At 39.0% G+C, this 16,841-nt stretch overlaps 1 protein-coding gene across 2 annotated transcripts in view; it reads right to left on the bottom strand.

Moving 5' to 3' along the window:
• The window catches only part of TMX3 (thioredoxin related transmembrane protein 3), a 29,560-nt gene extending 24,610 nt beyond the window's left edge, over positions 1-4,950 (bottom strand). For both annotated transcript variants that reach the window (XM_062570070.1, XM_062570071.1), the window contains exons 1-3: positions 4,881-4,950; positions 4,592-4,649; positions 569-608 (exon numbers count right to left, since the gene is read on the bottom strand). In XM_062570070.1, coding sequence (XP_062426054.1) covers positions 569-608; positions 4,592-4,649; positions 4,881-4,938 — 156 coding nt within the window. In that variant the 5' untranslated portion in view covers positions 4,939-4,950. The remainder of the gene's footprint in view (positions 1-568; positions 609-4,591; positions 4,650-4,880) is intronic.
• Positions 4,951-16,841: the final 11,891 nt, after the last annotated feature.

Genomic DNA, 16,841 nt, shown 5'->3' with positions numbered 1-16,841 from the left:
AGTATATGTCAATTTCTCCACTGAATAACCACAAGTCTTAATTATACTACTTTGGAGCTATGGTTCAGATTTGGGTGAGCTGAGAATTTTCTCATTTCTAAACAAGCTCAATTATTTTAGTAATGCTTTGCCTCTGAACTAAAGAGCAATGAATCTCTCCAATTGTGTTAGAAAAGTAAAAGAGGCCTAGACATTTAGCACTTCAAAATCAAACAACATGTTTTTATATGCACACAAGTCAGTAGATATAACTAGAGAATTAAAAAAAAAATGAATGAAAGCTACCACCCCCTCAAGTGTTAGAGATAATCTGCTTCTCTAAAACATAAGGTGAATCTTATACTCAGTACTAAACCTGATTCCTGTTTCATCATGAACAATACAGATTGTTTATCCATATTGTCAACAAAACTAACATCATGTCATTTTTTTGCACTATGCACAAACGATTTTCCAAATGATTAAGCAGCCTTACTACAGTGCAGCATATAGTACATTTTGTGTTTTGATTTCTACTAGCTTGGTTTGAAATCAGCTGAAAATCTTCACATTTTTCTCACATACTCACATCTACAAGCCAAATATCATCTTTACGGTTTTCTTTAAACCTAAGAAGGGGAAAAAAAATATACATGATATATCTGAAAATACATACATGAATTTTGATTGTGAAAAAGTAAAAGTGTTTCTTCAATTAAGTTGGTATAAAACTATAGCTATTAGATTTCTCTGTTTTATTTTTTGGAGGAGTGGGGAAGGAGAAGAGAGAAGAAAAGATACTAATTTTAGTTACTAAGATTGAACCTGCTCATCACACTACATGTGCAGTTGTACCATATTAGGTTTCTACAGCCACCTACCAATACAAATGACCCACTACAAATTCATAGAACTGTTTGATCAAGATAAATAATCTAAGGGGAAAAGTATTTATTTTTAGTTATTTTAGTTACATTAATACTGTATGCTGAGGACCATTCAGAAAACCTAGCATTTTTATAGACCAACTAATACGTTCTCCTAGAGCACGGATTTATACCACTGTTAAGCTTAGCACTTCAGTGAATGTACGTTAAGTGTGAATTATTTTTAATGTTAAAATTAATTTTAGTTCAATTTACTTCAGATTCGACTACTATAGGTGTTTTAGTTTATGCTTTTTATAAAAATAACACAGAATACTACTGGAAAGTAAGTGTTGAACAAATACACTAGTACTATTGACTACTCTTAATACTACAGCAATGGCAACTTAAAAAATGGCTAGCTTTACTAACTGCAAGTCTGTCAGTAGATGCTAAAACTGCTATATTCTAAAATAAAAACAGAGTGAAATATGAAAGTTCCTTGGTACCTCTTGGAATGTTGGTTACACATTCAATTAAGTACCACAAGATTATACATATTATTTCATTACTTAACTAGTCCTAAGTTGTGAATTAAATAAATCAGAATTTTCATGCAAGGTTCATTTCTTTCTGAAAAAGATAAACCGTAATAAAAATGGCTAGAACTTGAAGCAATGTCAAATACTATATAATACATTGTACAAAGTTGTTATTGCAATACTTCTGCAGAGAGTTTGCCAAGTCTTTAATGGAAAGAGAGGCTTATATGTAATTAAGTAAGTATGTGGCCTACATTATAGAGCTAAGATCCAAATAATAGAAGGGATAACCTGACTCAACATTTCCCAAGATGTAGCATGACTACAAGTGGCTCATAGACAGCAGAATCACAGAACGTTATATTTTATTTATATATCTGCCTAGAAGAAAAAAATCACTAATAATCTAATCACAAAGATGAGTGTTTGAAACTTAAAATTGCTGCATTTCACTTGTAAATTCAACTCCGTTCTTCCCTTACCTTTGTCTTTTTGATACCACACTGAAGTTGCAATACTTATAAAAAAAAATGCAATGACTAATACAAAACAGCTACTAAAAAGTAGTATTTTTAAGGCAAACAACTTCTTGTTCTACAACCTCACTAAAAATAGATTTACCACTCTAGCATTACAGAGCTAACGAAAGAACTAGTTAGTCCATCATCTCTTGTGAATTCTAATAAAGCTCTAGCTCATTTCCAATTATAAAGACAAATAATTGATTATGATGCAAGAAGTAAAAACAGCTATTGAATCATCAGATCTTGGCTGTATTTGAATTTAGAATATCATATTTGGTTCACACAATAAGGATTTAGAAGGAAATGCTCTATCACACCTGCCCGAGTATTACTAGGAGATTGTAAAGAACATTAAAGCACTGAAGGGCAGTCTAAAGTCTTGTTTAGAGAACTAGCAGACAGCAAGAAAAAACAGGGAAGGAAAGGAAATGTTTGAAGACAATGCATTCTAATGGAATTCAGTAACTTTGTCAACACATTCATTGGACCAAATATTTTCATAAAGATACCACATAAGCTGTATAACAGACTTAAGAGCACCTATTTTGCTAAAAGATCAACTTCCACAGAGACTAAAATATGAAGTTTGACAAAACCATAACTATCTCAGCTCAATCTAGAAAACAGAGTACTATATAGCTATTATGAAGTTACAATCTGTCAATTAAATTTCTCATGAAAGCCTTACTGATTTCTATCAGCACTTCCACAACTCCAACATCTGCAGTTGTTTATCTGTAGTTATATATCCTTGAATTAAAACCATTTGTGTCAAAAACATACACCTCTCAACACGGAGCATTATGTGATCAAATGTTGACCCAACCTCCATTTAATCTATGCACTCCACTTAACTGTTAAAAGAAACCAGCATGAAGCAGAACAAAAGACCTTAGTCACAATTCCAAGGAAACCTAAGCCAACCCAAGCACTGCTTCCAATCCCTCTGCTCATTCCCTTTCCACCAGCTATGATGCTTCTCTGACCCTGTGTTGAGCCACTACTTCACCAGACAGAGAAATATTTACATTTTTTTTTCAGATTACTCTTATGTTTGCTTAGCAAATTGCCACAGCTCAGTAAAGACTGCAGTACAAATATAGATTTCAGGCAGCAAGCAGTTATAACAACCTACGCCAACAAAAACCACAGCTCTCGTTTTGCCTCTCTTCTGTGGCTGAACTGGGCGATGTTGGGTAACCGTCATCTTTGTTACTTCTTCTCAGCTACTTGTTTCCTCATATTCTGTAAACTTGGTACAGGAACCTTCAATTTGTCCTAGTAGGATAGTTTGCAACTAACCTAATTCAAATAAAACTCAAAGCTTCGTGTAACAGCAAAAAATCCATAAAATTATGGTATCTGCCAATGAGATAAAACTAAAGATTATTAGGAACAATTCACTACTTACTTTATATTCCCAAATGCAAATGAAGACACCTGTATAGTCTGGTAGTTTAAAGAGTAAAGCATTCTACAACAGAATTTCCTTCTAGCAGAAGTTCCATGACTACAGAATTATTTTTTTTCATTCCAAGCAATAATTACATTTAGACTTACAACTGTGGAAAAATGATGTAGGAGCACAAGTTTTATTCATTTGGAGTTTTATTTTATTCATTTGGTCTTTTCATCTTCAGTCTTGGAAAATATTGGGCATGGATCAAAAACAACCTTTGCAAAGCCAACACAAATTAGAGATGCTGAGGTTTCTCCTTTCAATATACCTGATAATATGTTCCCTCCCTTGTACTTTCACTGCCCCTCAAATTGATCCTAGAATTATCTGCTCTTGCTGAGTAAGTAGAATGTTAAAGAAAAAACAAATGCTTTCTGACTGTTCAACTCTATGAAGCAATTTATCATGGACTGAATCCTTATAAAAACACAGACTTATACTGGCTTAAATTTATCATGAAATAGCAATTGAATGCCTTCTGGTCGCCTCTCATGCAAATATTTTCTACACTTCCACTTCAATTCTAATAATCATGCTGCTTTGTGGAGGCAGTTTGCTTTAGATCAGCTTGTTGCTTTGCCTGAAAAAGTTATTTTCATTTTTGGAAAGTTACATTTTGTGAGAACAGCAAGTACATCTCCATGCAATTGCTACAAGTACAGAGCACAATCAGGTTCAGGGCAGAACTACCAATTTCAACAGCTCAATAGTTTTAAGGTTAAATTTGTCAGATTTTTTTTCTATGCATTCATGCATGTTTATGGCTCCAAGCAGCCATGCACTAGTCCTGCCACTGAAAACAGAAAGTCACTTCTTTTCTCTTCTGTTCCTGGCCACATGTGAATAGACTTCTACCCTACAGCCCTGCAGCAGCTTCACAGCAAACACAAATAAATATCTGGGTTAAACACAGTCACCTTTATTTTGGATCAGGATCAACCCACAAATATATTTAAAGTACAACAAAATTTTGGTAAAAGTCAGTGACAATAGCTTTAAACAACTGCAAAATTAAGGTGTTTCTTAGCTTAATTCATGACAGCTACTTAACACATCACAATCTTTCTACAACTTCTGCTGAGACAAAAGAAAAAAAAAAACTTTTTCAGCTTGGTTTTCTAGACAACTACACACTGCACAAAGCTTTGGGTTTCAGCTTTCTCCCTCCCCTAAAGAAAAACAGTAAGAAAGTAGCAAAGGAGGGCACCCTCCAGTACTTACGATTCATCTAGATCCTCCACAAAAACCGCATCCGACGCCAGAACCAGCGCAACCACTGCTAAGCGGAGGAAAAGGCCGCAGTGAGGCCGGGTGCTCCCCCAAACGAGCTGCCCGCCTGCGGGCAACCGCGCCCGCCCCGCCGCTCTCAGCCGCCCCCGCTTCCCCCTCACAGGCTCGCTGCGCTCCCGCCCCGGGGGCCGCCGCGCCGCGCCGCCTCCCCCCGCCCCACACAGCGCTTCCCCCTCCCCGGCGCTCCGCATGGCTCCCGCGGCCGCCGCGCGGCCGCTACCTGCCGCCCCGAGGAGCATCTGCTGCTGCTGCCACCGCTGCCCGCCCGCCGCTGCCATGTTGACAGGAGCGCGGCGCGGCCGGAAGGGGAAGGCGAAGCGGCGCCGCGGCGCCGGCGTCTCCGCACTGCGCAGGCGCGGAGGGCCCCGCCCGGCGGCCGCGGCGGGGCGCGGCGGGTTCCGCGGGCTCCCGCGCCCTTGGCGTCCGGCCTCGAGGCGCAGCGCCAGGGCCGGTTTCCTCGCCGGCGGGTGCGTGCGCCGACCGGGGCTGGCGGGAGCGCCTGGACGTGGCGTGAGGCCGCAGGCGCGCGCTGGCCCGCTGGCTAGGGGGGGCGGTCGGTTCCTGCCTCTCCGAAGGGAGCCTCTGAGCCTGGAGCAGGTGCATTTGGGGGAGTGCAAAGGCCTGGGGCGCCTGAGTGCTGGCTTTCAAGTATTTCAAGACTCTCCCGGGTTTCTGACTTCAGTAGCAGTAGGGTGCAGAGTAGGAGAGAGGCCTCTGCCTGGTCCGCAGGGTGCATCTCCGCAGAGCCATCTGAAGAAATCTGGGACTGCAGTCTCCCCGTGCGGTTGGCCCTGGAGTTTCCAGAGCTGGAAGCCTAACTAACATTAATTTTCTGATCCCTTGATAAGTGGGTCATTTGATGCCGTCTCAGCTGAAAAATCTGTGCCAACTAGCTTGTTGCCAGCTGTCTGTGATCGGTACAGTCTCATCACCTACGGCTTATTTTGGGGTCAGCAAATGTTCACGCACATTCATGGAAAAAACACAAGTTCACTTTCTCCTCAGTGCCAGTAACATTCTTGCTTATTTTCTCTTTCTGTGAAACTTTCCCTGTCTTAGTTTTTCCTATCTTCAACTAGCTTGTCTTTCTTTCAGTAGAGATTTACGTATTCTGGAAGAGTGAGTAATTCTGCTAAGAAAATCTATTGAGCAGGCTTTAGAGCTAATTTTTCATCTGTTTCTTCACAGTTTTGCCTTGTTCTGTGTAACTTCTTACATGTGGCATTCTCTCCCATGCAGGAGTTACTTTTCTGAGCTGTATATGCAAATCTTTCAGGTCTTTGTGACAGAAGATATATAAAAGAGGTACTGGACTACTTCACAGTGTGGGTCTTTACTGAAGATGAGCCCGCAGGAATCCCAAGCCCCTGAGAGCAGAGGGGAAGTCTAGAGCAGTGAAGACTTACCCTTGGTGGAGAGGGATCAGGTTAGGAAGCGCTTAAACAAACTGGACATGCACAAGTCCATAGGCCGTGATGGGAGGCACCCATCAGTGCTGAGGGAGCCAGCCAGTGTCATTGCAGGGCCACTGCTGATTATCTTTGAAAGCTCAGGGCGATCAGGAGAGGTTCCAGAGGACTGGAAGAGAGCAAACGTCACCCCTGTCTTCAAGAAGGGCAAAAAGGAAGCTCAAGGGAATTGCAGGCTGGTCAGCATCAGCTCGATTCCTGGGAACCTGGTAGAGCAACTAATTCTGGAAAGCATTTTCAGACACGTGAAGGACAGGAAGGTGATTGGGAGTAGTAAGCATGGATTTATAAAAGGAAGATTTTACTTAACCAGCCTGATAGCCTTTGATGAGATGACAGTGTGAGTAGATGAGGACAGAGCAGTAGATGTTTACATTGACTTCAGTAAGGACTTACTGAACCATCCACAGGATTGTCCAGCCCTTTTGAAAGGCCAATTACCATGTAATAATGGGTTTACTGCCTGAGAAGTAGGTCTTGACCTGAGAGGGTACATCATAGCTCACATTAGAATTCCAAAGTTTCTGGCTGACCTGTGTCAGACATAATCTTAACAAGTTTGTTAGAAGCACTATGCCGCATCATACATTTTAATAAGACTTTCATGAAAAAAAAAATCACAAGCATCTGTATTGAATAAACTATGAAAATTACTCTCTGAATATGTAGAATTCCTGTGCCATTATATTTCATTTTCTATATATCATTGTTAGCTAAGCAATGTTAGTGCATGCCTGGCCAAATGAAAACTGGCATTTGTTTTGATCCTAATCTAGCTGCTGTCTAGACTGAGACAATGGAAAGAATTTACCCCATCAATCTTTTAGTGCAAAATCCATGCAGAAGAAAATGCGAATAGTGAAATAACTGATAAATTAATGTAATCCTGGTCTTTTATACAGATAATGCAGTTTGCTTTAAGTAATTTTTAAGATGAACATTTGGTGGTGTTTTACTATAGATTTGATGAAAGATACTTGAACATCCTTTAACTCCTGTTTGTCACCTTTTTTTGTTCTGACCGCAAATGGTGTAATATGATTTTTCTAACTTGCATTTTGAGAGCCAAATTCTTCTGGAAGTATGTACACTATTATTGAACTAGATTATTTTGAAATTAAAGGAATCATTGTAGATTTGTTTCTGTGTAAACAGTTATATAAATAGTTATGTACACACACATACAAAACATTATACTATATATATTTTCTACACAATTTATAGTTCAGGTTTACTGCCCAAAATGTGATATACAAATAAGACAGTCCTTATCCTGAAGACAAGCAACAAAGTGTCATGGGAAAAGGCTCCCTGAAATACGGAAGTGTAAGATTCAATGATCCTGCTGCCCTAGATGGTTCTTTTTTGAATCTGGTGGATAGGAAGGATCATCAAAGGCAACCTTTGCCTTTTAGCCTGCTGAAGGCTGCTTTACAGTACTCTTTTGCTGCAGATACTTTCAATCTGTGCAGGTTGTCTGCTCTGGTTGCCCTGTGTCGTGCAGGTAAAGGGACTTGTTGGTAACTATCTTGGACATTAAGTATTTAATTAAATAGTGCAGCATGAACCTATTTTTACTGGCATGTGTGGATTTTGTTAAAGCTGTAAACAGAATATCAGCATTTCTTTGAATACATCCAGGCATAAGTAAAGTACTTAGGATACTAAAGTTCTTTCAGCACATCCTTATTAGTATACTATGAACACACATATTGAGATAATGGTAGAGCAGTGGCATAATGCTAAAGAAGGCTTTCTAGATCTGTTCAGCTAGTCATGAAAGGTCATAGCAGAGGATCAGACTAGAAGTGTATAGAGATGGAAAAAGCAAAATGAAGAGAGTTTAAACAAGAAAAGAGGCATAAATTATCATAGCATTTTGAGATGGTTAAGTTTTTGAGCTACATTAGATATTAGAAGGCAAATCAAGAAGTTCATGTTTCTTCTATTGCTACCAGTAGAGTCTTTAGATAATATATTTGTGTATATTTTTGTTACTTATATACATTTTACTGTATTTTGACTTTGTTTACTAAATATATTTACTATATTACAATTATAATAGCATTATATTACTATTATTAGTATGTATGTATTACAATTATACTTGCACATGAAATTTGTGTAAAATCAAAGTTTACTGTATGCCATTTCTGAGCATTTATACAAAGCTTTTAAACAAAATATTTTCCAGCTATTCATGTTTTCACGACAGTTACATTAAATCAAAAATGTTTAGAAAAATAAATATTTTAATTTTAATAGGAATAGTCCCATAATTAGTTTTAAAGCAAAAAGTTACTCTTCATGAAAATATTAAAAAAAATCATTTTTTCCTCAGTAATGTACAAATGTTTTGTATTTTGAGAATATTCACCTAGTTGTTATTTACTTTTTATCAAATAGTTAAGATTACATTCCTCACAGTTAAGAACTGCTGTCAAAAAGACATGGTATGTAAAACAAAAATCTAAATACTGCTCAGGTGTCTTTTGACATAAACCTAATTGACCATAGCAACAAAGCAGAAGGTAGGCTATGTACTGTAATTTGGAAGTGATAAGTGCAGATGTATGAACAAACAGGAGGATATTACGTTCGTGTTTCGTATTTTCACAATTTAGAAAACACATATGTTCCCCTAAGTATGTTCTCATAGCTACAGAAAGTGTTTGTCTTCATGTGTAATGAAAGTACTACTATAACAAAAGGATTGCAATAATTTTATCATTCAGTATATTTTATCATAAATAATATGCAAAATTATGATGCTATAAAAAGTTTATATTACCATTGTATATTTCTATTCTATTACAGGAATCAGCTGTACAGATACAAAATATCTTTTTTTTTTTTTTTTAATTACATCTGTTATGGCTTGTACCACTCTAACTGTATCAATACTTTCCCATATACCTATAGGTGTGTTTCATAAAATAAACTAATTCACTAATCTGATTGTTACTAATCTGAGTTTAATTTGTAGTGATAACCTTGTTATCAAATGTTTCCTGTTGAATAAGGAAGAATAGACAGTTACACATCTTTTGAACGTTGTGTTTTTGGCCTGCTTTCCATGAGAACATTGTGCAAATTTTGTGCAGTACAACATGAAGTAGAATCTGACTTAAAATCTTGATTTTGATAGCATTAATGCTATTGACACAGGCAGCAGAATTTGGCTGATTTTGTATTAACATACCACCTTTATACATAACTTTAGTTTTTGTAACAGTTTGAATTGTGTCTGAGAGCATTTTTTGTGGGAGTGAAGGGAATTTAAAAAACGTTTTTATATTCCTTTTATTCGAGAGACATCTGGTGGTATTTGAGTATATTTACAGAAATAGCATTTTTATTTTTTATCTGGGTTTACCTTAAAGTTTACTTTATCATTTATAATATATAGCTTATATTTAGTCCCTCCTAGATTCTGCTACTGTTTTATCCAGTATAATAACCAGTATATACTGGATATTGATTCTCGTTGATATTTCTCTTGAGTCTTCTCTATCCCTTCCATATATATATGAAGGAGAGATTTGGACACATTAAAGGCTAATGAAGTAAAAATATATTTGCTGCAAAATTTCATGCTAAATAATTAGTATTCTGTTTTCATATTTTGTTTCCATCTTCTCTATTCTAAGAGTCTAAAATCATGACCAGAAAGTTACACTAAAACCAGTTTAGTCTATAGCTACACAGGAGTATATAATTAAAAAAAAGAGGAAATGATTTTTACACTAGAAAGACAGAAAAAATCGAAAGAGGAAATGATTTTTACACTAGAAAGACAGAAAAAATCGCTACAGAACAAAAAGTTCTGCTACCATAGAAGAATTTCTCTCTATATAGAAATGTATATATATATATATATATACAAGATTATTATAAATATTAGGTAATCACACTGTAATTACACAGCATACTAATGTTGGATACCTTTTCACACCACACCCAGATCTACAGGCAGAAAGAAAGCATGAATCAGATCCTATAGCAATGTCTCTGGCATTACAGCACTTCTTCCAGGATCACTGGGTCACCCTCCTCTAGCGGCAGAGTTTGCCTACAAAAACAAGACTGTGGATTCCTTTCTTCACTGCCTATAGTTTCTGTTCCCATAGTAACCCTGCCACACTTGCTGCTTGACACGTACCCCCAGCTAGGGACATATTTGTGCAGCTCCAGCAGATTCATGACCTCCTCACAATGCAGGTGGACAGAGCGGCCAGCAACTACTCACGGATGGACTGGCAGTATCGCCCAAACACAATCATCTTCATTTTTTTAGGTAAAAGGCAGAAAATTCTTACCAACTCTTATAATATGGACGGATACTTAAAATGCTTCCGTTTTAAATGCTATTTATACTTTACTCCAGAGTGATTTTTCTCAGCTAAAATTAGCATTTTTCTCTTCAAAAAATAGGAAAAATAGAATTGTTCTAATTTAATTTTAAAATGTTTTACAGTTTTAGCTTAACAAAGCAAAATTTGCATTGCAGGTTTTTTTTTTTAAGTATGTTTCTGATTTTTCTAAATTTGGCAACTTTCAGACCCATGTCCATGGTGTCATTTTACAGTCTTTAAGAGTTAATTGATGCATTTAAAAAAAAAAAAAAAGTTTACAGATGCTCTGAAATGACTCATGCAATACTAACAATTGCTATGCTTCAGCTGAAGAGTGGTTATCACATCTGAAGTTGTTTTGCTTAATGCAGTGATTTTTCTGAGTGTTGCAACATTAATTTGATATAGTTTGAAACTCCAAGGGAATATTTCATGCGAAAGAAATGTATACGGTTTGCACTTCTGAAACTCCAGGGAGCTATTTCATGCAAGATTTGTGTTTAAAGTTAATTTTCACTCTTCTTCTGGCATCCAGGAAACTTGTCAGTCACTGACTTAGGAGCAAGAACAAATTCATGGTATTTTGAGGGATATACAGCAAATGGGAAGAATTATTCAACACTATTTTTCCCCAACTTAGCCACATTTTTTAGCAAAAAAATATTCATAAGAGGAAAGAACAAGAAAACAAAAGAAAATATGCTCTGAATTAATGGTAATTCACACAGTTGATGGTGTAATTTAAGTAAAAACATACTAATAATAGTGTGGTCAGAAGAATTTAGAGCTATTCTTAAGAGTGCAGCAGATGCTGCCTGCCAAATAGAAACCTTGTAGTTTGGGGCAGCAGACACGCAAAAGCTTGAAATAATATGCAGACCAAATTATTAGTGAAACCTTAAAGACTTGATTCAGAGTAACTAGCACAAAGATTCCCAATACTTTTTTGATGAGTTTTAGAACTGCTCTAGAAAACTGAATATGTGCATTTGTAGGTTTTGGTGTTCTTTAGCAGACTAAGGCAGCTGCAGCCAAAAAGATAATGTTTTGGGAATTTACATGTACTCATTTGGCAAGAAATTTCTTTAACTTGACAGAACTGTGCATGTTTCATGATCAGAGAGTAAGCTTACATTATTGCCATTTAGGAATGACTCCAAGTAGTATGGAATCAATGACTTACAAACTCTATTCCCTCTAAACCCACACCAGATAACTGAGTTAAACTAAGATACACTTTCCCATTAGGTTGTAGCTCACACACAAAAAGGGTCATTGTTCTTAGCTTCAGTAAGTTGAGGTATGATCTTTCATTTCAGGATTTTCAGTTATGTCAGTAGCTGACATAATGGAGTTATGAAAGCTGTGATTACTTGTTAAAGAACAATATTACAAGCTTTAATTCTAATACACAAATATAATTATGACAGATCCTGAAACAACTGGAACAGAATAGCATTCTGTAAGTTTTATGTATATGAATGTATTTCCAAGGATAAATTGCATCTACTGAATAGGCATATTTCTCTTGCAAAGTAGCATGTGGTTGGAGATGACTTTCTCTGAACTGAAAATTTCTTGGTAAGTTTCTTTTAAAGACAGTGCTAGCTCAGGAGAGAAAGCAGAGCCTATAGGTATATTGGGATCTCTAGTCTTTAAACCTTTAATCCAGGAAAAAGAGATACTATCCTAATACCACCTGCTAAAGTTTCAAGCTGACCTTCAAGGGTCACCAACATTGATCCATTTGTTTTCAAATATATATGTATATATATATTTTATTCAGAGAATATGCAGAATATATTATCCCTCTTGATGCTATATTTGAGGCAACATCCGTCATTCAACTTCTTCCTCAAACTTAAAAACACCAAAATCTTTTTGCCAATCAGCCTTTTTGGGGGAAAACTTATTTCTGATAATTGTTAGTGTTGCTGATCATAGTATCACAGAGTCATTCAGGTTGGAAGGGACCTCTGGAAATCATCTAGTCTAGCCCCTCTGCTAAGAGCAGGAACAGCAGGTGGCTCGGGGCTGTGTCCAGGCGGGTTTTGAATATCTCCAAGGAAGGAGACTCCACAACCTCTTGGGCAACCCATTCCAATGTTTGGTCACCCTCACAGTCAAAGAGTTTCTTCTGTTTAAATTAAATTTCCTGTATTTCAGATAGTGCCCATTTCTTTTTGTCCCATCACTGGTACCACTGGGAAAAGTCTGGCTCTCTTTTCTTTGCTCCCTCCCATCAGGCATTTATACAAATTGGTAAGTTCCCCCTCACCCTCCCCACATCAGCATTTTCGGCTAGAGGCAGAACAGTCCCAGCTTTCTCAGGCTCTGCTTGTATGACAAATGTTCCAGTCCTTTAACCTCATTTGTGACCTTTTTCTGGGCTTACTCCAGCAAATCCATTCCTTCCTTGTCCTGGGGAGCCCAGAACTGGACCTAGTGTTCTAGATGTGGCCTCACCAGGGCCAACCACCTCCCTTGATCTGCTGGCATCACTCTTCGTAATGCTATTGGCCTTCCTTGCCACAAGAGCACATTCTTAACTCATGGCCAACTTGTCCACCAGACGACCACATCTTTCTCTGCAGAGCTCCTTTCCAGCCTTTACTGGCTCATGGGGTTGTTTATTCTGAGGCGTAAGACCTGGCATTCCCTTTTACTGAATTTTGTGAGGTTCCTCTCTGCCTTTTTCTCCTGTACAAGTCACTCTGAATGGCAATACTTGCCACCTGGTCTATTAACCACTTCCCCCAGTTTTGTATCATCTGCATACTTGCTGAGGGTGCTCTCTATCCCATGACCCAGGTCATTAATGAGGAGATTGAACAGTATTGGACCTGCTATAGACTCCCTGGGGACACCACTACTGACTTGTTCCAGGCTAGACATTATGCTGCTGATCACAACTCTTCAAGCCTAGTAGTTTAGCCATTCTCAGTCCTCCTCATCTTCTGCTCATCTGGCCCATACTTCATCAGTTTGACAATGAGGAAGCTTTAGGAGACAGCATCAAAAGCCTTACTAAAGTCAAGGTAAACAACATCTACTGCTCTTCCTTTGTCCATTGGGCCAGTCATTTCTTCATGAAGGCTATCTGGTTGGTCAGGGATAATTTCTCCTTCATAAATCCATGCTGATTACTCCCAAACACCTTCTTGTGCTTCATATGTTTGGAAATTGTTTCCAAGGTTAGTTATTCCATCACTTTCCTGGAAAAGGAGATGAATGTCTCAGAGTAGCAAGGGTCATATGCTCCCTAAGACAGGTAGCCAGGAGCCAAGCACAATAGTACAGCCAGCAGAGCAAGGACCTCACCAGTCGGGGCCGTATCCTACCACACCCAGGAAAGGCAGGCCTGGGGATGGCAGCTGGAGTCAACTACGAATCCAGGTGACCAGACAAACTTGTGGTGATGAGTCAGGTCTGAGATCCAGCTGCGAAGCTGGCTCATAGATCAGGGTCTGGATCAGCAAGCTGAAGGCCCAAGGCCCAGCATTCAAACAGCATAGCTCAGACCTGGGCCTTCATGTTTGGTCTGAGCTATGCTGTTTGAATGTTGGTCCTTGGGCCTTCAGCCTGTTGATTTGGGCCCATGCACAGGGTTTGTGGAAGGACACCCCAGATGAGGCTGGTCAAGGCCTCTAAGTCCTCTGAGGGCCCTGCCAAAGGCCTCACCCTGCAGCAAGGTGTTGTCCTCGCCCCTCACAAAGATCTGGACTCTAACAGGACTGGTGGAGTGGTTTAATCGTTGTGGTTTGTCCATGGGCTGTATCTGGGGGATAGAGAGCTGGGGCAAGGACCTTAAAAAGAGACATGTCTAGGAGGAACTTGGGTCAGGGGGTTCTGTTTGCCTAGGGAGAGCTCTAGAAGCTGGGTGGGCTTGGGGTAAAGATGGGGATGTTCAAGTCACCTCCTAATCATCTCTGGAGGTTAAGCAGGCTTGGAGAGAAGGGTCCAAGCCACCCTGGGAGAGCCCTGGAGACCAGGGCTTCAATCAGGAGCCTGGGCCTGGAGAGAAGATAGGCTGTGTGGGGAGATTGGAGCTCAAGGCCAAGATAATCCCTCAGGGATGGTAGGGGAAAGGCCCTGCCCAGCTGTGGGCCAGGCTCCATGGTGCTCAGCTCAGGATTTAAGAAGGCCTGAGCTAACTGTCAGGGAATGCCCTGCATGGGCAGGGGCTTCCCGTGGTGCCAGAGCAGGCCTCACCAGCCAGAGCCCATCCCACCGCCCCCAAAAAGGGAGCAATTCCCAGGCACTGGGCACCTCTGTGGTGATAGGCCTGGGGCAAGGCTATGCCAGGCAGTCAGCCCATGGATTGGGTCTGGATCAGTGGAGCCCATGGCTGGGCAGAGGCACAGCTATTGCAGAGCTAAAGACAAGTACACCTATGACAAGGCTCAGGCAGGGACTGAAGGCCCAAGGCTAGGGGCGTCATCCATGTCATGGTCACAGTAGCCAAGGTTGCCTCCAAACTTCATATCCCTGACTATATCTTCTGTGTTTGTAAGAGTGAGGTCCAGGAGAGACCCTCTATGCTCATAAGCTACTTGACTATCAGTTTCAGAAAGCTGTCATTGTTACTCTTTCAGAAATACTTTTCCAAACCTCCTGGCTTGCTTATGCCCCACTCTGTTGCCCCTTCACTGATATCAGTGTAGTTAAAGTCTCCCAGGAAGACCAGGGCTCACAAACATGAGGCTTCTTCCAGTTGTCTGAATAAGACCTCAACAACTTCTTTTTTCTGATACGTGGTCAGTATCAGAACACCACCACAACATTACCCATGTTGATCTGCCCTCTAATCCTGACCCATAAGCTCTCATCCATCCCCAGACAGAGCTTCATGCATCCCTGCTGCTCTCTCACATGATGGGCAACTCTCTTTCCATGCCACCCCAGCCTGTCCTTTCTGAAGAGCCTGTATCATCCATTTCAGCACGAGTCATGTGAGTTATCCCACTAGGACTCTGTGATCCCAATGACACCTCAGCCATGCCACTGTACTCAGAGCTCTAATTCCTCCTGTCTGTTCCCCATGCTGCATGTGTCAGTGCTCGGGCACTTCATGTGGGCATCCAGCATGCTGAGTTCCCAGAAAAGGTATGAGAGCTTCCCCTGTAATGCTGTCCTCACGGCACTTCCTTTCTTGAGTACATACGCTTGAAGTGACCCGGTTTGCAAAACTGCTGGGTCTGCTGACTGCCTCTGTTAATTGTACCTTGTGTGTGTCCCTCACAAATCACAGTGTTGTGAGTCTGAATAGAAACAAATTTGGCCCAGTGCAGAGTACTTAGAAAGAGTCTAGCCATTGCCTAGGGATGAGTCAGGTAGCTGGACAGGGTTACCTTGACTAACTCCATGAATGGGGGTTTGCATGAAATATTCTATTTTACTATTTATTACTTAATTTTCATTGCATAAGAGGAGTCAAGTTAATAATAATCTTTTATAAAATTTATTTCTGAAAAAATTAGGTATGTATCTAAAATTGAGCAGTTAGCTTTAGTATTTTTAATTATCTGAATATTAAAGACTATAATAGGGTGAATAATGCAATATTAGTGCTTTTCATTTTTAATCAATTTGCTTAAAAATATTTATAATTTTCAATTATTTTATCTGACTAATTTTCAAAATTAGTCATCAGAAAATGAAATTAAATGCATATCACAGCTATTGACATAAAATAAAATTAAAATATAACAAAGAAGTTTCATTTTAGAGCTCAAGTTTTCACATTACTTGATCCTACTTGGCAAAGCAATCAATTACTATTCATAATTAACTGTCTGGTTGGAATGTAGAGACTAGAAATTGCATAGAGATAATTTGCCAGTAATAAAAAGGATAAATGGACAGAAATATTTTGCTGGAAACAACTGTAAATAAGAAGTTTTCAAATTTAATTTATTTAAATAATTTACTATAAATTATTATCCTGATTCTGTGAAAAATCTGATCTTTTCTCCTGCTAGTCCATGTATTTCATATATATGGAAAATACATTTACAACTAATCACTGTGAAATAGCTGCAGAAGAAATTAGGTTAATTTGTGATTACAGCTGTTATGTAACATGTTTATTCTTTCTATGGCAACTGTAAGGTTAGAATTTTCTATGATTTAAGATGGAAAATTATTTTGCAGTTTCAGAGTAAATAAAGGTAAAATAATTTCTTAATTATGACTATTGCAATTATAATATTTGTAGATCTCATTAGCCACACAAGAATAATCTCATTTAATTTATGCAAGTTGTGCATCACTATATAAACGCTGACCACCTACCTTTCTTGAATTTGAATGGATTGGTTTGTTACTTTGAAGTTGTACACATCCACATGTCACTGG

Source organism: Rhea pennata, chromosome 2 (assembly GCF_028389875.1).
Source record: "Rhea pennata isolate bPtePen1 chromosome 2, bPtePen1.pri, whole genome shotgun sequence".
Classification (NCBI taxonomy): domain Eukaryota; kingdom Metazoa; phylum Chordata; class Aves; order Rheiformes; family Rheidae; genus Rhea; species Rhea pennata.
The sequence above is the reverse complement of the archived record's forward strand: the minus strand, read 5'-3'. Positions and strand labels throughout refer to the sequence as shown.